Here is a 26,148-nt window from a genome sequence, read left to right as displayed (position 1 = left end):
GGTGTCGAACATAAAGAATCAGCATTTTCATCCGTGCTCGATGAATGAGGAACGGCTATAGCCATGACGTGACGATCGAACGGATTCGGTTCGATTCCCCATTGATCCCGGACGTCGCAACGCGCGAAGAAGCGTCGTTCAGCGGTCAACGAACGAAAACTATACGCGGCATGAACGCGCCGAGGAAAGATTTACGCGCGAGTTGCGTCGCGCAACATGACGGCGACAGTGGATCACGTCACAACCATCACGTTTGTCGAATCAAACGATCGCGCGTGGAATTGAAAATAACGATATTTTGCTCGTTGCCACGTAAAGGTCCTCCTCGCATGCGTCTTCACGCGCGCGAGAACGAGTCGCTTGACATTTGCGCCGGTCGTAGACGATTAATATCTCGATAACCTTATCCAGCCGAAAGCCTATAAATAATATTTTACACCGTATAAAAATATCGTTGTCATTGTACGCGATGTGGATTTATAATTTATTTATTTATTTATTTATCTGACCCCGCAGTGTTATATCGCATTTCAAATTAACTAACGTATTTATGCATTTGAAAGTGCAAACGATGTTAATAATTATCTATACTTATTATTGTTTTAATTTAAAATAATATTTTTATAACGTTATTAAGTATATATATAGACTAAGGATAACACTATTGCCAAAACGAAATATTATATTTTACGGTTAAAAAATTGAATTTTATTTCAGTATTATTTTATTTTATTTTATTATTATTTTATTTTATTCAATTATAGGTGGAACGTTATTGATATTATGCAAAGGACATTATATAAAAATAGACAAAGTAATGGGATTAATTTCGTATGCAACTCTCATGTATAGTAATACCATTAATTTTATTTCATATAATTTCATATAACCAACAATGCCGTTTGTACGCAACGCAGATTATATTACCGGACCAATTAGCGGCGTGTTGAGATATGCAATTTAATTGGGTTAAGCGGATATGCGAGTGCGCAATATTGGAATCTTCCACAGATTCGATGCGCGCGTATTTGCAGTCGATAAACACGTATGAAATCGAACGGTATTTGTAAAACTTCTACTTTTACGCAAGCTGCAACTCGAGACAACTTCAAAAAATATTCACTTTAAAAGATATTAGAAAGAGAGATTTACGTTTATAAAATCAGAAAATATTCTAATTTTATCAAAACATATAGTATACGCAAAATCAATCTAAACATACGTGCATGCCTTTTAATGTAAACGTACTAAAATTAAATTTCTTAATAACTATATGCCGTAAATCAAGATACCATCTATCACATATAAGTAAAATTTATTTGTAGAGATATAAAATTTTATTCTATTTGCATTTACACATAAAAATTGTAATTTTAAGAAAAAAGCCGTTATGTTAGTTGCAGATAAGATATTACTTACTTACGTTTCAACATTTTTATTAAAGAGAAATCGTTTCACTCTTTAACAACGTATCTACAATAGTAGGCATATTATTGAACATCTTCACAGGATAATCTTATAATTATGATTGCCGATTTATACATATAATGTGGAATGGTTATGTAATAATTGTGAGATTCGGTTACAACTCAAGAATCCTCAATTTCGCGATATGTCTGTAAAGGTAAAAAGATTTTAGCTTTTGGCAAGAAATAGCGTTACACTCATCTGTAATGCCTCCGAGGGCTCCGAGCTGCATAAAGCGAACTTAACATGAGAGAATTAAAATTCCACCTAGGTCGCACCGCGTCTCGCGAGCGCTCCCTCTATTTCTGCTATTCCTTTCCTCGCATACCTCCATCGATATCGATTCATCGCGACATTTTACGACGTGGAAGCTGAAGAAACATACTTCCGAAGCCGTGTCATTCCCCACGTAACCGCGTAACCTATGTACGCGCACGCAACGTGAGAGAAAGAGAGAAACATGATATAGAAACTTTCCCCTCATAAAACGCGCGATCCGCGCGTCGCTTCTTTCGCGAAGCAACGGATCGCAAATTCGTTCTCCCTGAGTTCTGACCCACATAGCGGAGAGTTCTTGCAACTGTCTTCATAATCGTGAACGATCACCCGAACTGAACTTGTTAATTAAGTCGACGGATTTTGACGTAGTTTTAACTCTCAAACGCCATGCTCCACGAAGTCAGTCTTGAAAGTTACAACAAACTTGTGATATTTGATGCGGTCGTTAACCATTTTTTTTAGTGTAAAGTGCTTGAAAAAACTCTTTCACGTTTTTAAGAAAGCGTTAAAATGAAAAAATTATTACGAATCTTTCACAAAAAGAGTTAAGAATGTCAAGAATCTGACACACACACACACAAATCACAAAATTAATAAGGACATAAGAAATGTCGAAAATTTATCTGTAATTTCTGAATGCCACAGAGTCTCAATCTGTGTATACTCCATTTTATGTTCTCAAACGAATTTATATTACATGTGCTTGATATATCTTGTACATCTGTTTTACATGTACTTGATACAGTTATGATAAATTCGATTATTAAAATAAATTATTGGAAAATTATTGTAACTATACTCTTTTTAATGATTATCTTCTTAGAATTATTTTCTTATATGATATTTAATATGATAATTAAAAAATTCCAAATCAAAATACTCTTTACTGGTAAAAAGATAAACTTTTCTCGCTGTAATTAGAGGAGACCGGGGCTCGTTGGCACAAGAGGCAAGTTGGCAATGTGTTCCGTTTATGTATTTATAGTGAAAGAAACAATGGAAAAGTTATCACAAAATATCTCTTTTATGACATAGGTATTTTTCCCAAAGTTTTATTTAAATCAAACAAGTATTACAATAGAAAAAGAGAAAACTCTGATTCAAGAGGTGGCAAGTAAATTTTCGAGCGTTTCAAAATATCGTATTAATGTTCTTCAGCTTGAGAAGTAAATCAAAGTGACGTATTATTGTTAGTTAAAAGAAAAGTTTTGATTCTGTTAATATACGACATGTTATTTTGAGGAACAACAGTAATTTATTGTAATAAAATGACTGAAATCAAACGTATGTAGGGATGGGGTATGTTGGCTCATATCAAGGCACGCTTAGCTTAGCTTGACTTGTTGTTGCTGCGCGCGTGAGACTTGTGTGAGTATGTGATTTGCTACCTACAATTTTGATAGAAGCTAGATATATATTTATATTAATATTTTTGAAGAAAGTTACATCTAAAATAGTTTACAATTGTTTTTCTGCAACAGCATTTTGCTATTTGATCATTATACAAAATAACTTTAAAAGATACAATCTTTATCGAGAAGTACCCTACTATCGGGGCAAGTTTGCTACAATGCAGTAGTTCGTATTTCACTTATTACAAAGAAACTATACAGTATATAGGAGCGTTCCTGGCATGAGAATGTAGAGAAAGGTTCTCTCTATCATATTAGTACTGTTTAATCATGAAAATTAGTTGTTTAAAAACTCAAATGCTGAAATTGTGAAAACTGTACCAACGAGCCCCGGTCTTCCCTACAGACAGAACATAGACAGTAAAAGGATACTTTCTCATTTTTATTTTTGTTTGCGTAAGCGAGAAAAGTTTCATTTATCTGACGTATTCAGAAAGATTTTTACTTTGTCGCCCTTTCTGTCGCAAAAGGACCATCGAACGTTACATCGCACGCGCGACCAAAATTTTCCAATGCCGATAAAAAAATTAAATTAAACGCCGTCGGTACACCGGTACTTTATGGTACCTACCGCGTCCGTATCTACACATTTAGGTGTCTTCAAGAATTCAATACTGTGCCACGCATGATGAGATGCCGAGAGCTTGCCTTTACATTCGCCGCTCCCGTTTACGCGTATTTGAAACTCGTTCCACGCTGCGGGTGTGCGCGAGTACGTGTATCGCGCACACACACGCGCACGCGTATACGCAAAGCTGTGTGTGTGATCGGCGAATATATTATTAGACACGAAAGTAGCGATGAAATGTGCAAAACGGCGGCAAATTTTGCACGGGACCGCGAAAATAGCGATGCGTACGAGGGCGAGGAAAGCGTAGGAGTCGCCGTCGTTTGTTGGAGGTCCCTCTCTCTCTCTTTTCTTTCGGCCTCGTTGATTTTTCTCTCGCCTTTCTTTCGCCTCGTCGCGCAGCTGATACACGAGCTCGTTGACCGGAGCTTAATTCGGTAGAAAACGGTAGAAGACCCAAAGGCGGGCGTTGCAAAGAGATTAATTTATTAATGTCTATAATAATTCCGTAATAAGAACTGCAGCTTAATAAGTTATTAACTTTTTTTATGCATTTTAACACATTTCGATTAATCAATTGCAAAAGGTTCTTAGGGTAACTCCGGTATTTACGCCGCAGATGTCAGAAAAAATAGAAGGAATGAAAATGAATGTATGCTTGCTCGCAATTATTATTCTGTTATGTGCCTTTATGCCATTTTAATATTGTGTTGTAATTTCAGTGTTTTAATACTGTTAATATTAACGGAACTGTCGTGAGTTGAATCGATTTCTCATCGTAGTAAGAAGCGCGATCTTGTGTTACGAGTGTTACGATTCGACCTATGTAAAATGATTACTGTAGAAAGAATGTAAAAGGAATAGTAAATAATGGAATACAGCAAAATACAAGTGCATATAGCTCTTGTTGTACCATTGAACGTACAATGCAAAATGCTGGTAACAAGAATTTATTTTTAATGATAGTAGTACAACGTTTCGCGATGCACACTGGTCGCGCGTACTACAAACGGCGGGCACTTGTCAAATTATAATAATCGTTTGTATTGGTCGTGCGCTTCGGATTTCAATCCTTCTCGGAGACACTCCACGTTTTATTTATAATATATATATGCAAATAAAATACTATAAGTAAACGTTAGTGACTGGGCGAACTCAGAGCGATCGATCTATTAGTTTGGCAATTGTTAGAGTGACTGAACTCGCCGCGGTCTCGGATACCGCGGGTTCGGCGATCTCCCCCTGGTTCGACAATTCGCACGCGATGTCCACGCGTGATCGGGCCGTGCGGCATCAGCCGTTACAAGAATCTACATACAGCTCTTGTATTTTTTGTTTAACTTAATATCTTGTATATCTCTCCTGTTTGGGATATACGGCAAGTTAGCATGCGGGATTTATGCCATAGTACAGACGCACTTTGTAAAACTCGAAATCTCCTATGTGTTCTTTTTCCTTCTTTTTTTGGAGCGTATAACAATTAATCTTTAATGCATCTATCGCTCTTGTATTTTCTTGTTTAAATTTTTCAGTTTTATAATTTGTTTATCATTCTTACATCTTAATAAACTTCTTACACACATTTTATAACTTATTATGACATTTTATTGCCTTATTTATAAACATTATTTGTAATTTTTTATAAGGCGTATATTTTACCCATGAATGTCATATAATCCACCTCTCTAGGATATATAGCAAAAATGCAAGAATTTCTAAAAAATTTTTTTAATACAAAGAATAAATATTTTATATTTATATTTTTTTTTATAGTAGTAGACAGTATATAAAGTTTTTATTGGTATAATTCATTTGATTTAAACAGTAAATGGTATTCGATAAATTAAGTTTTCTTTAGCTGTGGCATATATACCGGAGTTATCCTATATTTTTTATTTTCATACATCTTCCTTATTGTATCTCTAATATATCGTTCTTCAATTTTTGAGTGATATAGTTAATAGTATTTGCGAATAAATAACGTTATGATTATTTTATCGTAATATTGGTACGATATATATGACATGACAATAATAATAATAACATTAATTATAGAGGAAAGTCCCCTATTATGAGATAAGCTTCTAATATGCGATAGTGGGGGTTTCTGCTAAACTAATAGGTTCTATTTGTTGGGTCCACTATGAACTTATTGCCCTTTGGTGTAAAACCTATTTAGTAGAAAATTCATTGTTTGATCGTGCATGCACTCGTTACGAATACCGAAATTGTAAATTTTAATGTTGTCAAGTTCCATGAAGATGAGACTTTGAACCTTTTTTATTATATAATAAATAAATATTTGACAACGAGTTCTGTATGCAGCGATAGAGTAAGGTCGTATTAATAGGAAAAATACAGGATATGTTGAGTTGCTTAATTGTAGAGGAGAGATTTGGTGATCGCGAAACCGCAAGGCGTGGGGTCCGTAATATGAGATATTTCAGAGTGACGCTCGTTGCTAGAGTATGAAGGTTATTGTACAGTAATAAAAAGAGGGAAAATACTATGTTAAAGTTAAGGGAAGGTTCATACGAACTTATAAAAGTGTGCTAATGGCGATCGCATGCTCATGCTGGGCGCACACTGGCTGAGCTGGAAATATTGAGTATAATAAGTGGGTTTGCAATTATTGCAAATAAGCATCTCCATTACATTTGTATTTCAGAGACATTAAATGAAGTTTTCTAATTGCAATACCGATGTATTTTGCACTTTATTAGCGATTTCTCGGGGTATCTCATATTAGGGGCACACTTTTTCGATTTTGCATGAAGCTCATTTTTTACATTTTTCTAATTTTCAGAAAAATTAATATTTAAATTAGATTTTACATTTTAGCATCTTAAAGCTTATTAAATTCCCTTCAAAATGACCTACTACATTTTTAAATTCTGCCCATAGACTTCTGATAATCACACAAAATATGTAGATGTGGTATAATAGGGGACTTTCCTCTATATACTATAGAATATAGTATATATATATATATATTTTTTTTTTATTATTATAATTTAACAATCATTAATAATTACAAGGAAATAATATTTAAACAGCTTAAGGCTTTTTTACATTTTTTTGTTTTAATAGCAATGGTACAAATTATTTTTCGCGTTCTACAGCTACGATTTATCTAGTGAATGCGACTTAAGGCCCCCGCACAATAAAAAATATAAGAAACAAAGAATAGATATTAGCGATTAGGACTAAAGAATCAAGAATAAAGCTGGATGCACGATGAAAAACACAGGCAGCAGAAACAGGGAATAACACAGGCAAAATAGATTTTTAATCTGTTAGCCGTGTATTAATGCTACACCAGCTTTTATTCCTGATTTCTTTTTCCTAATCGTTAATATTTGTTCCTTGTTCCTTATATTTTTCATTGTACGAGGGCCTTTGTTGTCAGTATCGCGATTGACTTGCGCGACGCGAATTTCCGTGGTGCGCTTTTATCGCTGTATATCGGTACGTGAAAAGTCTCGGAGGCGTGGCAACGTCGAATTTAGATTCTTGGCGGTTACTCAACGAGAGAAATAGACTCTCGGTAGGTACTGGGTAGGTAGATAGTCGCTTTTTCGAGAGAAAGAGAGCACGTGAAAGAGTTAGGGGGAAGGAAGAGAGAGAGAGAGAGAGAGAGGAGGGAAGGAAAGAGAGGAAGAGATATATGGACAGGTTTCGGCGCGCAATCGTGAAACGAAAGGAATCGGGCAGCGCGAAAATATATATATATGTATAGTCCCCTTCTGTGTGTCGAATGTGGTGTTCTATTGCTGACACACCGGTTAGAGACTTGACTTTTGATCGATGGCAAAGTAGCGCGATCGCCAGATTTGTCTTTCGGTTCGCGTTCTATCGAGTCTACTGTTAACTTTAATCGAACGGTTGTTGCGTTATATCGACTATAATGTGTCCACGCGTAAAACAGCAATTTTTGTGCGAGTTGTTTCACGGAATGATACAAGCAGTAAATTAATAATGATGTTTTAGCCAATTGTGACTTACATAATTTACCTATTCGCACGTAGATTATTTTAAGCAATAATTGTTTTGAAAGCAACGAGCTTCAAAGATTCGCAAGCGTAGCGCAGAAATAACAACCGGATATTAATTGAGTACGAGTTAATTTAAAGAGCAAGCAACCCTCTTTCTCATTTTCTAATAATATCTTAAATTTTGTACACAAAAATTTCTCGTCATCAGTTTTACATTCTAGATTATTCTAGTATTTCGACGAGCTAGAAGTGACCAGTATTCCAATTATTTATTTTCCAATCGGAGGTCGATATATCTGACCACGTTCCACGGTGACTGTGTTACCGCGTGGCGCATAAATTTCCGCTTTTTAAAGAAAAATCGATTCAATCACTATATGGCTGCAGGTATATATCGCGGTGTGTTGGATAAATTAGTGAATTAATAATACCTTGTCTTATACGCAGCGAGTTGGAACACGTTGCGTACGCGCGCGCGCGGATGTGTACGTGTGTATGTATCCATGTTTGTACGCGCGTATATATGATGCGTGGAACGAACTAGCCGCGACTTTTCTCTTCGAGTATATACTTTCTTCGGTCACCTCGAGGAACACGTCACACGATTCCGCATGTACAATTGTCGTCTATAGCCTTTCCACATCACATGCTATATTTCTCATGGAATTTCCGTGTCTCTGCGCTCCGATATCGAGGATTTTTTAATCGTTTGTTCGTATCATCGATTCTACGTCTTGATCGTGCAAGACGTAGAAGGCATGAATTGTCCTTCCGGTTTTAGCTAAAGAGGAAGTAATCTTATTATTTTGTTGACTATAGAACTCGATCTGCGCTGATATAGTGCTCTTTGTGTACGTATTATACATATTTATAATATATGTATATTAGTAAATGCACTTGCATACGAAAACGTGTTATAACATAAAAGAACATGTTAAATCCATTTCCATTTAGAAATATATAATAATCTTAATAAACTATAAAATCAAATACAAAATCATTTTTAATTGTATTTGTGTACTTTTATGAGAATATTTGATGTTTTCTAACATTGTTAACCAAGGTGTACGGATAACGCATTTCATTTTTAAATAATAGAGAACGTTATTCTTCTTGAAACATAATTTGATGTTAATATCGATTCACATAGGTGTGTCTAGCCTCAGGGCTCTAACGGGTGCGACCTATATGGACGAGGGAGACGACCCAATCTGACCCAAACAATCTATATTTATCATTTTGTGCCGTTTAAATGTATACCAAATTGCTCGACACGTGTATTGAAATTTATTCAAATGTCCTTTCGATTTGATTCATTGTCGTCCCACTTATGTTTTACGATTTTTTAAAGAAAAAATATACATCACTTATGTGTATAAATAGATTCGCACAATCTCTGTAATGATTTTTCTCTTATTTTCTCGAGATATTTCTTATTTACGACAGATTTGGTCGCTTTGCAACCACGCGTTTATATTTCCGTTTATATTTTATAATATGAGAAGAAAGTCGCCAACGCGCCTTATAATCTTCTTTTTTGGCATGCCAGAATACCATTATAATCGCCTTTGGCGCTCTCAGGGAGTCTTCGCATATAGAGGCGGCCAGGAGGCAAGTTCAACATCCCGCTAATGGTACAGGTTCTCCACCTCAGAAGAGCATTCGCAAAGTGGTTACCGCTAAGAGAGAAAAGATCCGATCGAATTATAGATAGTGTGTATTGATAACTTAGGACGTGATCGATAGATTCGTATCGTGTATATAGTTTCTCGTGGATCCCGAGATTTTTATTTTTTCTCTTTTTATCGCGTTCTCACTCCAAAATATTCCTCTTCTAACAGAGAAGTTACATAATATTTTAGTCAATAGTGTTGTCATAAGTCACGCTATATAGGTATATTGAGATTACTTTATTAAGTTAAATAATTATAAATTTGAAACTACTAAAACCTTATACGTATATATGTATGCATCTATATCATTTATTATGGTCTACTCAAATAAGTATAAAATATATATTCTTAATATTTTTAAAAATCCTTGCAAACATAGGAAATAGCGTACGATGGTTTAATTACTATACTCATCATGATTTAACACTTTATTTTAGATATTATATAAATATCAACTCGCTAATAATAATTGTTTTGTATAATTATGAGATTGTTAATAATAGAGAGGATAGCCATTGCATAAATGCAAATTTACATACCCTTGTGCAGCTGACTCCCACCCCCTTCTACCACGAAGTAAAAGAAATTATAGGCTTAGAATTATAAGCTGGTTGTTCCGCAAATAAAAATTGTTTTAACTCGTGCGCGCGTAGATAGAAATTACTTTTGTAGCGAGCCTGAGTGAACGTTCATAAATAGCTTATAATTCTAAGTTACTTTTTTTATTTTTACATAGTAGAAGGCCAGCTGTAAAGGTATACATTTATCACGCTTCGCGTAGTAAAATCCTTTCATCGATTTAAATCTATTCTTCCTGTGAACACGTGATTTTATTTGCACGCGAGGGAAAATCAATATGTGCGATATTTGAGGAATGCCTCTCGATTGAATGGTTGACAAGGTATGCCGGAGGAATCGATCAAATTGATTCGACCACGAGTGATTTCGCCGAGAATCGAATCTTTTACGTCGAACCGCTGGAGACGCAAAGGTTAACTGGGTCAGTCATCGTACCGTTCCTTTCCATTTCCAACGATGATTACGGTGTGTAATACGCACGACCATAAATAAACGTACCGAATGTCGCAGCTCCGCTTTCATAACGCAGACGAGATGTTCAACGAAATTCACTATCGCCGTCCAATAGTACGAATACGAATTCTTCGTTTATTTAACCCGTTGAGGTCACACCTCCTAAAAGTAACGTAGAGGTCACATGGGGTCCAATAAACTTTTTTTTTTCCCCCAAGTATACTATTTTGAGAGTAAAACGCAAGAAGTTTTTTTGCTCTATCTAAAAAAATTTTGATGAATATTGACCCCACAACAGTTGCCATTGGCGTTCTTTTTGATGTATCGACTCAAACCTTGAACTGGAATTTAGTTTATGACTTCCTCTTTATAATCCAATAATTCTTTAAATTTTTTTATGTTGAAAAAACGCGAGAAAAAAAAATTTTTTCGAGAAATTTGACTCTTCACAAAAATATTCATCAAAATTTTTTGAGATAGAGCAAAAAAACTTCCTGCGTTTTACTCTCAAAATAGTATACTTAAAAAAAAAAAGCCTGGGGTCCACTGAACCCCATGTGACCTCAACGGGTTAAAAAAAAAAGAAAAAAAAGAAAAATGAAAGATGTCTTCAACGCTATATTTTTGTGGCTGAGATTTCAAGCAGATCTTATCGCAATCGCACCATTGTTAATATTTATTTATGCAAATCCTGTGACCTCTACTTATGGAGGTTAGTTGACGTTGACGTCCCGCTGCGGGGCAGGCGGCGCGGCAGGGGGAAGCATATAGGTTAGATTTTCGTCGCGTAAAATAAACGAATTTTGGCAAATAAATATGTGGAATACATTCAATTGCTATTTTAAGGTTTAAAAAGAGTTGTTTGTATTATATCACGTGCGTGGAAAGTGGCCCATTCCGCGCGCGCCATCTGTGCGACAAATAGCCAATTTCTCACGAGAAATTCCCCATTTGAACCCGTGCAGGAATGAGATATTCCCGCACGCAGTGAGAATATCTGCACGGCCTCGAGTGAGAAATCTCTTGCGCGTGCGGAATCGGCCATCCGTCACACAGATGGCGCACGCGCAATAAGCCACTTTCCACGCACTTTGTAATATAAAATAGGGTGTGTAACACGTGTTACACAACTTGTTACACAAATAACTAATTATTCACGTTGAAATGTGGAATCAATTCAAATAATAAATGTGGTTCTGTTTTATTTTTACAATTTCTTGATAACTATAAAGACGAATCATTTCAGTCTTCGAGAAAGTTCTTCCTAAATACATATAAAAGAATTATTTGCACTTATTTTCATTAAATTCTTATTATTTGTAATATGCTTTCGAGAGTTACATTACAGGTTAGATAACATTTTTGCTGTGTCGTCCGTGTATATAAGAGAGAGACAAGAGTATAACTTCAATAATTAATTACTCGACAACCATGCAGACAATTGTCTTCAACTTTGGCATGGACGACAGATTTCCATAGGCGAATATTCTCCATAAATTTGAACTAATTCTTATCAAATTGAGTTGAGCAACCACCCTCTTTAAACCGTCATGCGACTCTCGACAGTCCTCCTTGAATACTCCATCGTTTTTACTTTTTTTTACTTCCTTTTTTTACTTTAGATTGATCTTCGTTTCAATAGCATCAGCATAGTAGATTTATCTACTTACTTAATACAAAAAATCTTCAACAATTATTGTGTCGCATAAACTGAATTATTTATTATTAATTTAATAATTGTTATCGCGTTGTATTTGCTGCTTAGTTGCCCATGCGTAGTCGTACTGAGATTATCAAGAAAGAATGTGGCATAAGTTTTCGTCGAGATGAATTTACGACTAATAAAATAACATTGATTAAGTGGCGAGAAAAAGAGAGAGGGTTTGTCCATGAGTCAAAAAGGTTTACGATAAAAGAGAAGAAAAGGAAACGGTAGATGACGTCATGGCAGTCATTCGCGCCACTTAGGCGAAGTCAAGGGATCAATTTACGACGTGAATGGTCAACTACTTGCCTCTCCCGAACATTCCATCCTCCAACCTCGAAACCTCTTTCCGCTTTCGTTCACCTATCATTCGTATACCGAATCGATGACAAACGACGTTATCTCCCCGATAACAGAACGAATTGCATAACACGTACGTTGAGTAATGTATTAAGTAATAAAAAAGCATATATTTTCTGTTGCATTCAATTGCGATAATCTCTTATGTGGTCTTGTAATAGATTAGTCACAAGGTTACGTTATAGCAATTTATATATTGTAATAAGTACACAACTCATTAATTAAAAGTATATAAAATTCAAAATTAAATAAAAATATGCATATGTAAGACTAAATAGATAGAAAATATATTCAAAAGTAAATACGTAGAGGAAAGTCCCCTATTATGAGATAGGTTCCTAATATGCGACAGCGAGGTTTCTGCTAAACTAATAGGCCCTATCTGTTGGTTCTACCATGAACTTATTGCCTTTAGGGTAAAACCTATTTAGTGAAAAATTCACTAAATTGTGCGTGTATAGTCGTTGCAGAGAAAGAAATTCTGAAATTGGATGTTGTCAAGTGTCATGGATATGAGTCTTTAAACCTTGTTTATTATATAATTAATAAATATTTGGCAATAAGTTCTGCATGCAGCGATAGAGTAAGGTCGTATTAATAGGAAAATACGGGATATGTTGAGTTGCTCAATTGTAGAGATTAAATTTGATGATCGCGAAACCGCAAGGCGTGGTGCTCGTAACATGAAATACTCAGGGTACACTGGGTTGCTGGAGTATGAAAGTTATTGTATATTATAGTAATAAAAGAAGAGAAAATACTATATTAACGTTAAGGGAAGGTTTATACGAATTTATAAGACTGTGCTGACCTTGATTTAAGAGGGAAGGGTGCATGGAGGGGGAAGATAGGTACAATATTGAGTATAAGTGGGTTTACGATTGTTGCAAATATATGCTTCTCCGTTACATTTGTCTTTCAAAAACTTTAAATAAAGTTTTTTAATTACAATATCATGTATTTTGCACTTTATTAGCGATTTTCCGGGGTCTCTCATATTAGGAGCACACTTTTGCGATTTTGCCGAAAGCTTATTTTTCACATTTTTCTAATTTTCAGCAAAATTAATATTTAAATTAAATTTTACATTTTAGCATCTTAAAGCTTATTAAATTCCCTTCAAAATGACCTACTATATTTTTAAATTCTGTCATTAATTATAGAGTTCGGATTGTGTTCGACGATCGATGAAAATGGTGTTTGCGCGATTAAACGATACAATTATTCATACAGCTACCAAAATTAGCGTAAGAGGAGTTTAGATATTTATACGAAAAGCAGAAATTTACGTTTGGTATTCGCGTACTGGCGTTTGCTCGATATTTATCTCCGCGGTGAAGAATTAAAACAGCGCGGGAATAAAAATGGAAATGTACTACGCGGCTTTATACGAAAAGGAAAAACGAATTTCGTCGCGATCTCAATAAGAGTAATGACGCGCCTGCGCTGTATAAATAAAAGGTTCTTCAGGCGCGGAGGAGACGTTAGCTTAGTTCTCTCGTTGTTTGTATCTATTATGCGGTCAATGATCTTCCTCTCTTTCGCTTGCATCTATATCGACAAAGATCGACTCGCCTTCCCAACGTACACAATCTCGCGTTATCTGTGTTTTTTCAGGACCATATTTAACGAAAGTCATGTGTACGTAAGAGCGAAACAAAGATTTCATTTCGAGTTGAAAATGTTTCGAATTTCTCGCGTGCCGCAGTTATAATTGAAGCGGGAAATACGAAATGAACCATAGCTCATAAATTATCATTATTAAAACAAGTCGTGTGTGTAAAAGTTGGAAATATTTTGAATTTCTCGTCTATAATACCGATTATTATAATTGCTGCGAAATGTAACTTAATTATACATTTATCATTAGAGTTTATTCTACATATTTGTATCGTTAAAAAACACGAGATTCTGCATACTGTATTGGAGAAAATATAATTTCCGTTCATGATCTAAAACTGTAAAATTGATATTACGTTATTGCGCGATTAATGTCGCAACGTTAATGCCAGCCGACAAGACAGTTTCGCTTGATAAATGAAGACCCATGACTTATCATGCGACTAATATTTTATTCTCGCTTGCTCACAAATCGATTGTACGTAGAGGGAGCCGTATAAATGACGACGAGAATGAGAGATATTCTAACATCTCGTGTTTCGCCGCTCCGGCAATAGTTCTATCATCAATCATACACCTCGGGCACACGTGCGAAATCGACGGTTACGTATTAATCGCGTCAATATTAAAAGACTGCGTACAGTTAAACGTGAGCAACGCTATTACTTAACCTTTAAATAGCCAGCTATAGCGTCAGAAAAATAAATACGATATATACGATTTGGCAACACTTCCGCACGTGTCGTTCATCGCGATTATTGTTAGTAAGGACATTAGACACTTGTCGGAGGTACGAAATTAGATTTTCATTCTTTAGCGTTCGCGTCGACGTTATTCACGAATTTATCTTACGTATAATAAATGTCAATTTTATCTCACGTATAATGGCTGCTATTGTACTTTTATTTACATTGCACGGTTTTTGTATTTTTTATTTGCACACGATCTGTAAATACAATTTTGTACTTATTGACTGATTTGTACGAAATATACTGAAAGACCGATTTTATTTTTGAGAGAATTGTACGATTGTGATAAATTCAACTGTGCTGCTTCAATTTCTTAATTAGAGTAGTGACCACTTCAAAAATTTTAAATGGCAATATAGAAGTCAAGTAACGCATCGGTTTAAAAATCTTTTATTTTTCTTTAACTACAGTAAAGAAAGTTTTTTCTTTTTTTATATTTGAGTAAATGCTTCTCGAGAAGTCGCATTTGGTATATTTGATCATATTTTTTATAAGTTTTAGGTATCGAAAACTGAAAATTTGCTGTTTATAGAAGAATTTACTTTATTAAATGTTTGAAATACTTTCCAGTACGGTTAATAAAGCCTCTTATATTTAAAGTTATATTGCGAATATTTTGAAACATTTTCAGCATTGTTCTACGGTACTCATATCCACCATTTTTTGATGTGGATCTTGTATCCGGTGTTGCGGCATAAATTTTACTTTTCAAGTGTCCGCGAAGAAAAAATCCAACAAGGAAAATCAGATGAGCTGGCAATCTCACTCAATCAGACTTCTCCTATCTGTCCAATGATCGGGAAAACATGATAATTGAAAAATTGTTAAACCGGTTCTGCGTAAGCGGTTCCATCTTGCTGAAAAAATAAATTGTTTTCTGAAAGGATTCTCATTATTAATAATTTATATAATCAATAAATTTATAAATAAATAATTTATATAATCATTGGATTGATGTAATTCTTTGACAGGTTAAGATATAATTCTCCAGTCAAATAATTTGACAGGGAAAAGGGTCCAACAATAAGTTTACCTAAAGATATTAGCAAATGTTTAGTTTTTCAGAATGTTGTATAGGATATATATTTCTCTAAATATCTTGCGATTGATATTATTCTAATAATGACAATTATGTCGGTTGATTGTTCCGTTAAAAGAAACATGCACTCATCGAAAAAACAAATATTGTAGAGTAAATTAGTATCATATTCTGTATTATGGAAAACAATAAGTCTTCAAAATCCTCCGAACACTAATTTATAAGATATTTGCGAGACTTCAGACAATTGTCTTGTCTACAACTATATGTATTGTCCAATACATGTCCTACAACTGCTACTTCAATGGCTTTATTTCTTGTAAGACTCTCCAAATGATATTTTGATCATTGATCCAATTTCTATTTTTTTAAACAAAATTTTTTAAACAGATTCAAGATATAAATATAAAAAACATTTTTTTCCAGATGTTTCTTATTGAATACTTGAGTTGCAGCTCAATTTTAATTTCCAAGATATAGTGCAATAATTTGAACTCTTTCTGAATATTGCGTTCTATTTTTATGCATTCTTAAAAAAAACCAGCGACAACATTGACAAGATTTATTGTTACTCAATTGACCTCAGTCATAGCTTTGATAAGCGCCACAACGGCAACAAATTTAAGCTTGTAAAAGCTGTTACAAACACTGCGCTAGAGTCGTGGATCAATTTTTAACACCTTAGATTTTCAAATGTGATTTCTCGAGAAGCACTCACTCAAATTGAAAAGAATTAAAAGATCTTTTAAACGACGTGTCATTTGACTCTTATTGCTATTTAAGATTTTGCAAGAGGTAGCTACCCTGATCAAGGAAATAAAGCAGTAATTTTAAGGCTCCTGGTCCCTAAGCTGAGAACTCTGCGTTGACGGTGGCGCCGTACCGTCGCGGCAGAAATAAGAACTCTCTCCTCTCACTCTCTCCAATGGAGAATTCTGTCTTGTGACATGTTAACAACCTATTTTGCGTTGCGTTAAATTTCTTTATTATTCGCTCTGTACTTGTGCTATAACGTTTAACGTATTTGTGAAACTCGTAAAATTGACCGTATGGTAAGATTTGCACGTTTTATGGCTGTTTGTTTATTGTCGAGGGAAAAGGATAGTATCCGGTCAATTTTAGAAGTGTGCTGAAACGATCTATAGTGATTTTTTATTGAAATGTCTTTTTATTTCGGAAAATACCGTTACATAAAATAGGGTAATTTCTCGCCTTGATAGCAAGAAATTCTTGATAGCAGGAGCCTTAATATTTATTGAATCATACATTTCCCTAGAAATTGACATGTTTCGGTATATTTCGTACAAATTAGTCAACTACAAAAAAGAGAGAAGATGATGAAAAGGTTTCATCATCTTACTCCGTATAATTATTATAATTTAACTCTTTCAGCGCTCTGAATACTTTTAACGAATAGATCGTGCGCGGAATACTTTACTCTCTGCCTATGACATACTTACTTCAGTTTTTTTTTCCCCAATACTTTTATTTACTGTTAGGGCCGGACGTGTAAACACGCCCATAGCGCTCGCGATGCATGATTCAGTGATGGGCATGTAAATTTGTCTACAATGTGCCATTTGTTGGATGTGTTTACACGTCCACAACACTGAAAGAGTTAAGAGTGACTAATTTCAAAATAAGATATCCGAATAATGTAAATTCTAATCTTTTCTTTTTTATGCTAATTTATAGATTTTTGTTAACAATATTGTTTGCAGATGCTATATAAATAAGTTATAATAAATGATCTGTAAAACGTGTAAAACGCGTTTTGCTGCGACAATATGCATCTCAAATCTCAAGTAGATAGAGGACTATAGAAATTAAGAAAATTTTGAGATTTTATTTTTATCTTTAACTTCTGTATGCTATTTTTAATTATTGCGTATTACTTCGCGTTTGCCTCTTAACTTATCGTAAAAACTTGCGTTTCAAGTATTTTTATATTCAATCGCTAGAGAAATATTACTGTGTCGACAAAATTTCTCTTTTTGGAGAGAAAAACAAATTACGAGCATTGCACCATTCAAAAATGAATGATGCTGTCTCAAGTTTACAATTTTGGAAATTCCTTAGAACAAAATACAAACAGAAGAAAAATGTTAGCCGTTTCGAGAGAACACAGATCTGTGTATCTATACATATATATTTTACAAATTGCTTTTCTGTAATAAAGTCTTATTATTATTACTGCTCTATCAGCTCTATACACGGAGAAAATTTTATAGTAAATATTACTATGGTGTCGCACTAGCTGCGGACCATCGAGGAATTTTAAGTTAAATTACTATGTTTATGGTAAAAATTACGTTATTTAATCGTTTTTAAAACAATAATTATAGTATTTTTACTTGAAATTCCTCGATGGTCCGCAGCTAGTGCGACACCATAGTAATATTTACTATAAAATTTTCTCCGTGTAGTAATTAGTAAAAGCTTTTGTTTGTTTACGATACTTCTTAATCTATTTTAAATCAAATGAATTGATGATTCTCCTTTATTCTCTTTCTAGATCATCTCTTGGATGTGCGAAAACAGTGGTAGAGAGCGACGAACGCAGAGAAAATCTCGCCGATAAGACAAGGGTGATGTTTGTAAATTGTTAGTTTTTCGGAAAACGTGAATCCGTGTCTCGTGGCGAAAAGATAATCGCGGTGTTTACGTTTGCGAGTGTTAAAACCGGTGTGTTAAGTAAGAGAGAGAGGGAGAGATCCGAATGGTGCTCCGCAGTGGATACTAAATATCTCAGTGGATATACTACTTAAGAGTGTGGCATATGGCCCTGGACTATGGTACTACCACTTACAATATGCACCACACGAATCAACTAGGTACGTATCAAAGAACGTGTGCTTAGCGGTATCGAACCGGTTTCCTTTTGGGTTCTTAAAGATCTTCTCTTTTTCGCAAACCAGCGTATCTCCTTAAAGAATTTTGGCTACTTGAAAGGCTTTTCTTTCTTTCTCCTAAAGAGAGACTATAACGAATCTCTTCTTATTATATCCTTTTGAAATCTTTATCTTTATAATTCTCATTGAATTGCTTTTAAATTTTATTTTAAATATGTATAGTTTATTTAAGAAATAATTTAAAATTTACTATACTCTTTTATATTTAAAAATAGATGAAAATTGTAAATACCTAACAATAAACTTTTTCTTGTTGTTTTTCTTTTTATTATTATTATTATTATTAAGATGGAAAAAGGTCTTCTAAGAGATCTTTAAGCGATTTAATAAGACATCGCTTATCAATCGTCTCTATATATTAGTCCCATATTAATGCTTAAAATAATATTTACATCGAGAAAAAGCTCATGCGATTACTACGTGAGTATTAACGATACTGTTTAATCTTTTGCATTTCGATTTATTGCAAAATCTGCGCGAAAAGTCTTATAAAATAGAGAGTGAGTTTTCCTAAGCAAAAATTTAATTCAAATTTTTAAATTATTGTTGTTTTTGAGTATTTAATATTAGTTGTTCTTACTCGGATTAATTACCTCGGATTAAACTCTGAATTAAGTTTTTGTGAAAGAGGAGTCGGTTTAAAGCTCACTCGACGAAGCGGAAGAAGAGAAGAGGCGGCGTCCACGTGTGTCAGTTCATGTTTTAAGAGGCCACGTATACACAAATGTCATCCTATATATAGCGGATGTTCGTCTAATCTTAGCAACCGGCCACCGGCCAGAGACATGAGCAAAAAAAAGTATATACGATTCTTTCTTTTTTTATCTTGGTCCCTAGAATAAGTTCTATATCGATATCTGTAAAGTATTTTATTATTGCACCGATTAAATCTTTAAATTAATTACGCTCTAGCTTTGAAGTGTTTCTTAATTGTCCCCTTAAATCTAAAGAGTACAGCCGAACGTGGCTCGTATATCCACGAAGACTTAAATTATTTTTATCTGTTAAAAAATATTGTATAAAGATTGTTTTTTTTATTTTTATAAAGTTAGTTTTAAAACATGTGTATAGGAGTACACTTTAAATATCATAAAATCTCCCATTAACTATACAGACTTATGTATAAAACAAGACGTAGTTTCCAAATATATTAATCTTATTTTTATATATACTTGTAATTTCTAATTGTGCGTGATACTTACATTACTTTATATATTACTGATATATATGTATAAAATCATCGAAGAAAATCAGGTTTCTTCAGACTTCTATAGGGGAATTTGCGACACCATAATCTACTGACTATAACTCATCATAACGTGATCAAGCGACCTACCTTCTTTTCTAACCCCAGCTAAAGTGGGAAATGTAATTTCCATCGCGTGACTATCCCGAATCGTTTAATTATGCAGCCGGCGACATCGCGTATGCGATGGCAAAACAATTGTAATAGGGTTGCAACACAATGTTCCGAGAACGGTCGGTTATATCTGGATGATGGGTAATTGACCGTACAGTTATTAATTTACTGTAAATCACCGGAGTCACACACACGCACACACAATGACTTCATAAATATTTTAATCTTTGTGCAATCCAAAATTTTCTCTTGTAACAGAATATAAAAATCGTAACAAAAATTATTTTTCGTATGTTCCTCCGGAAATCAAATGCAAAGATGGAAATAGTATTTTAAGTTTTCTCAAAAACTAAGTATTTTTTGTCTTAATACATTAATCTCTAAAAGACAGCTTTGTTTTCGATATATCGACGCAGACACAAGTACGCAAGCATGTAAACGCACATTGTATAATACGCGTGTATATCCTCTTTTATGCGTTTCATATTTATGCGGACGTCGAACCGTGGACCTACGTTGACCTACACACCGACTTTTATTCTCTAATAATAGTCTCTTGTTCAGAGGTTATTGTTGTGCATGTTATGTACATGTGTGCATGCGTATGTGCTTTGGAATATTTATTTATTCGCGCTACTGTGTGTGCGTGACGCAGTCTTCACAAGAATCGTTCCATTCTAGAACGTACTATTAGAACGGAATTAGACGTTTCAATTTGCGTTATTTATTTTCGTGAATTTTTTTTCATGAATTTAGATTTAATTTTTCTTGGATAAAAGTGTGTTTCGCTGGTCACGATTAGTTTTTGAGAATTGCAACGTTAAATGCTTTATCGAGTAGTTATACTTATAATAAAATTGACTTAAAAATTAATGAAAATTTTATTGACTCTTTATGATTTGTAAAATTCTATATGCATAGATATTAGAATATATATAACATCTTACATATATTATTTAATAACTTTTCTTATTAGATGGGAAATAGTAAAAAGTATCTATAATTTGATCAAGTCATGAATTTTTATTCATCTATTTGTGCCGAGACAGCATTCCGTTTTTATCGATCTTTTGCAAATGGCTATGCACTGTTCTTCTAGCCTGCATCAACTTGCTCGACACGATGTACGTGGCCGCGAAGACAATCGGGTCGAGGATGGCGAGAAATCGTGCGTGAAAATTAGATAGCAAACGGGCGGATGATCGTGTTTCTTATACGAAGTGCGCGTTCAAGTCGACGGGACCGCTGCCAGAAACGTCACTTCTCTCGCCAGAATTGTCAGTAGGTCGAATCACTGTAGTTAGAACGTAGTTAGAGAGAGAATAGAGTTCACCAGACTTCAAAATTTTTTGGTAACGAACGAAGTTAGATAATAGGTATTATTTAAATGGGATAGCATTTATTCTAATTTCATTACACTATTTAATATATTATAATTAATATACCAACACTGTTAAATATTAAAAGATGAAATTTAAATCAATACCTTGAGTTAAATAACATTTTGTTATTTTTACCTATCATGTGTGTCGAAATTTATTATTTTAACACAAAACAAGTATTATTTTAACTTCATTGGTGTGGTTAAATTAACATTGTTTTAATTAAATCAACGTATTGAATAAGAGCAATGGCGACTTATAGGAATAGTTATAAAAATGGCTCAAATTGTGAGTATATTTGACACTACGAATTTAATAATGAATAGTTCATACATGCATAATTAATGCATAATTAATTTCTTGTTAGGTGAGCCTTTTGAAACCCACGACTTTATTAAGAGATAATTTTAAACAATCTGCGAATGTATGCGCGAAGAGAAATTTTCTCGCGTGTAAAATGTTCTTATATTTTATAAAATAACATATTAACAAAGAAAAAAATGTTGTAGAAGTGTAATTTAGGTACCTGTATAGGGAGATGTGAAAATTTCAAGGAAAATTTAATGAACTAACTCTAAACAATACATCAAACTTTTTCTTGGATGTCAAATCAGCTGCGATAGTCAATATCTTTTCGCCTTTTATAATCGCTGATGACCAGCCCGTCGGTATTTTTTTTTCTCCAAGGAAAAGAACATTACTCTTATTTTCCGCGAACTGTGGGAAGGAGATGATCGAACGCCTTGTCGAGATGGGCATAAAATTTATTGTAATTAGCAGTTAGACGGGGTTTAAGTGCGTACATCCGGAGAGAACACTTTGTAGGAGGTTGCTCGTGCAGCGCAATTACCTTAATTAATGTGGGCCCTAATTGTCTTTGCTCGTATTCGACGCACTCTGCGTATTGCAGCCCAGCTGGTCAGACTCTGACGAGGCTCGGGCACAGTATAGCTCGGGTTGCATTAAATAAAATTTACCGTTGCGAGAGATGTAGCTACATCGTAACGCGGAGGAATGGGAACGATGTACCTTAATGACGTTGATGCGAATTCCCGAATCTTTCATTTCCACAAGAACAGAAACGAATATAGTCGTTCGATAATTCGGTATTTGTAAAAAATTAAATTATATTTATTAACACATAGGGTAACTGGGGGGAATATGCTATTGTGGGGAATATGCCACTCGTTATGTTTATAACAAAGCTACGGCTAGGAGCGTTGTAAATACTGTGAAATTGTTAAAAATATTATATCTGGCGTTTTGCCCAAGTTTTACTTACTTCCTGTCAGTATTATAGTTTTTATGGGGTAAGTACAGTATGACCAAGTACGGCAACGTGCTTTTTAGAATAGTGTTTTATATAAGATATTCTTCAAGCATTTCACTATTTTTAACTCGATCAGCTTGTCGTTCTATTAATATTAGTTAGGATAAAAGTATTCAGTACGTCGCCGATTCGTTTTACTGGCAATCGTATAATACAGGTTCATTTTAATATAAAACTGCATCTTGGGGGAATATGCCACTACTTATTGTTAGATAGGGGTAAAATGCCAGTACTATTTACAGCTTCCTAACCTAATAGCAGGATACTGCTAGTAGGTTAGAAAGCTGTAAACAGTATAAATAAATATTTGCCGTATAAATATTGAAAAAATGGTGAAAAAATGATGAAAAAATATTGAAAAATGTTGAATAAACACGTTTATTTCATGCGCTAAGAATATTATAAGCTACGTACTTAATATTTTGCAAAATTGCATTCTAAATAATTTAGACTACTTGTAGCACACAGAGTTTATTGAAATGCAAAACGTAATAAAAATATTCTTTTACATGCTTTTAAACAAGAATGCTCTTCTATATTATACTCTTCTCTAGACCTCGAACAACATTGAAAAAAATTGTCATAACTAAAGATCAAAAAATCAATGAGTAAGGAGATATTTTTCATGCTGGGGTCTTTTAGACCTCTCAGTGAACTTACGAGATTGTTGAGAGGTGTGGCATTTAAGGGTTAAAATTTGAACGCATATATTTTTAAATATCATTGACTTTGTTCAAATTTTTTTAAATAAAATACGTATTTATGCACAAAGAAAAAGAAAATACTTGATCTGAAAATATTTTTAATTTTAACGTGGAAATATTGAAATGATCGAGATTATATTGCGCTAAACGAAGAAAACTTGAATAAAATCATAATATAGTTCAACCAAGAAAAAAATGTTAAAATAAAAAGTTGACATTCATATAAGAAGATTATAGTGATCTTGCTTGTATGTACTACCTGTACGAAACAATCTATATCTTCTTATAAAACTTTCAACTTTTTATTTCAACATTTTTTTCTTGGTTGAACTATATAATGACTTTATTCAAACAAGTTTTCTTCAATTTTCTTCAAGCAAGTTTAACGCGATATAATCTCATTTCAAAATTTCCACGTTGAAACTAAAAATATTTTCAAATTAAGAATATTTTTTTCTCTGTGATATAAGAAAGATATGCATTTGATTAAAATTACGTTAAGATATAGTATGCAAGAGTTTATAAAATCAATATATATATAATATACAATATACGTGCGCCAAGAATGTCTGAACGAGCGAGCTAGTGAAATTGATCTTTTTGAGGTAAATGGATATCGACAAAATTTTCTACTCCAGCGGTTTAGCGAAAGCGAGACCTTATTGCGCGGAGTTGCGAAAAGTCTCACTGACAAAACGCGGCTCGTCCCCCGATTCGCCGGTACACATTCTCGCATAGCTGCCAATTTTCACGGGGACGTGAAATCGAGGCACGCGAATCGCATGACTCGCAGGCGTGCAAGCGAAGTCGTACGTGGAATTTGTCTCGCACACGCGCGAACTTTCGCGTATATCACAAGATCGATGCGCGCATTATTCAAAAATCCAATCTCATGCACACCAAAATTTTTTAAACGATAAGCGGATTGAAGAAGTAAAGGGTGCTTGCACATCTTCTTACTAAATACTGCTTTGTCTTTTTCTTTATTTCGTGCTTGTTTCAAAGAATTCGAAATCATAACATTATATAGTGCTGATATAATCCAATTAAATGCAATTGACACGTGAGGTGTTAAAAAGATTTCAAACTGCTTTTTCTCGCTACGTCGAGAAAAATTCTTAATTTGCAACGACGAGTAACGTTGTTAGCGAATAAATTCTCGATTTAAGGAGTAAAATTCGAAAATCAAATACTGTTCTCTCTCAGCATGAATAAGAATCAAGAAAAGAGAAAAACTGATACACTATGTTGTGTTGCGTATGTACTTTAGATTAATACAGGATATTATTTGCCTATGTATGAAATATATGCTTTATCGCATTTAATAAATCGAGTCATTTCGCGAATCGAATTTCTATCGGGCGCGCGTTCTTTATTTTTCCACAGTGCCTGTATTAGTGGTATTAAATGAAGATCGAGCGGGTATCGTGACACGAGGCAAGTGCATAAGCTGCGAAATGTCGCGTCTATTCTTTGCTCACGCGCGGCGCCGGCAGGCGTTAAAACGCGGCCGCCCGGTGAATGCATCGACTCCGCATGTTGCTGGCGAGTGTCCGTCAGGCGCTATGTTTTTAAAAATGTATGTCGCGCTTTGCTATCGTCCGTTATTCGCAACGTCCGCGTCGACGGAGACGGCGTCGATGAGCGCCGCGACGCCACTACAACGTGCACGCAGAGTTCCTGATGCACAAAGAGAGCCCGGCCGCCACAGAATGCACCACGATAGAACCGAACACTGCGACGAGTTTCAATGCATTCCCGATGCACTTGCACTCGTCGCTTGGTGTAACCACTGACGTGTAATGCTTCCAACGAATGTATAATAGGTTTCATAAAATTAATATCGCCGAACGCGAAATCGCGTAGCAACAGGAAAACCGAGCTCGCTCTCACGAATATAAAGAAGAACTCGCGTTTTGCGTGCAACTGACTGAGAGATACATTAACATATTTCAATGATGGTCTTCAGCAAATTCGTACACACTATTTTGATGCCGTTTTGTATTGTATTGAGTTATCGATTTGTATTAACAGATAATGAGATAATTGCAACTTGCTTTTCGCTATTTTATGATTTTATTTTTGCTTATTTTTTATTCTAAATGGACATTTCTGGACAGAACTATTCGCGTGTCTTATCTTTTAACAGCTTATTACGACACTTGGACGATATTATTTTTTATTCCTTGATTTATCTTATTGCTTTCATTCCATTGCATCGCACGCGCGCAATTGTAAAATTGAATATAATATATTCAGGCCGATTTGGATCGATACTTTGTGCGGGCATTAAAACGTAACAGATTCTTTCGAAACTGAGTTACGGAGACGTCGCACATTTCTGTGAGAATGACATCTTGATTAGATATAATCATGCGAAAATAGACTCGCGCAAGGAAGACTCCGATCGCGTAATTTCATATTGAATGACCGATTACGTGAGCTATTCTATAATTACAGACGAACGATAAATGAAACGCCTTCCAAAACGCCACGTAACATTCTTACGTCACGCGTGTTTTTAATTCCATTAATTAGAATAATAGCTTAGATACCACGTA

General features: G+C 34.5%; 1 protein-coding gene across 6 annotated transcripts in view; it reads left to right on the top strand.

The window, feature by feature from the left end:
- Positions 1-26,148, top strand: part of Hdac4 (histone deacetylase 4) — a 132,397-nt gene that overhangs the window by 55,891 nt on the left and 50,358 nt on the right. For 3 of the 6 annotated variants that reach the window (XM_071774250.1, XM_071774251.1, XM_071774249.1), the window contains exon 2: positions 18,415-18,733. The exons of the other annotated variants lie outside the window; for them this stretch is intronic. In XM_071774250.1, the coding sequence (XP_071630351.1) occupies positions 18,679-18,733 (55 nt within the window). In that variant the 5' untranslated portion in view covers positions 18,415-18,678. The remainder of the gene's footprint in view (positions 1-18,414; positions 18,734-26,148) is intronic. 6 annotated transcript variants of the gene reach the window in all.

Source organism: Temnothorax longispinosus, chromosome 3, assembly GCF_030848805.1.
Source record: "Temnothorax longispinosus isolate EJ_2023e chromosome 3, Tlon_JGU_v1, whole genome shotgun sequence".
In the NCBI taxonomy this organism is placed as follows: domain Eukaryota; kingdom Metazoa; phylum Arthropoda; class Insecta; order Hymenoptera; family Formicidae; genus Temnothorax; species Temnothorax longispinosus.
This window is presented reverse-complemented; position numbering and strand designations above follow the sequence as displayed.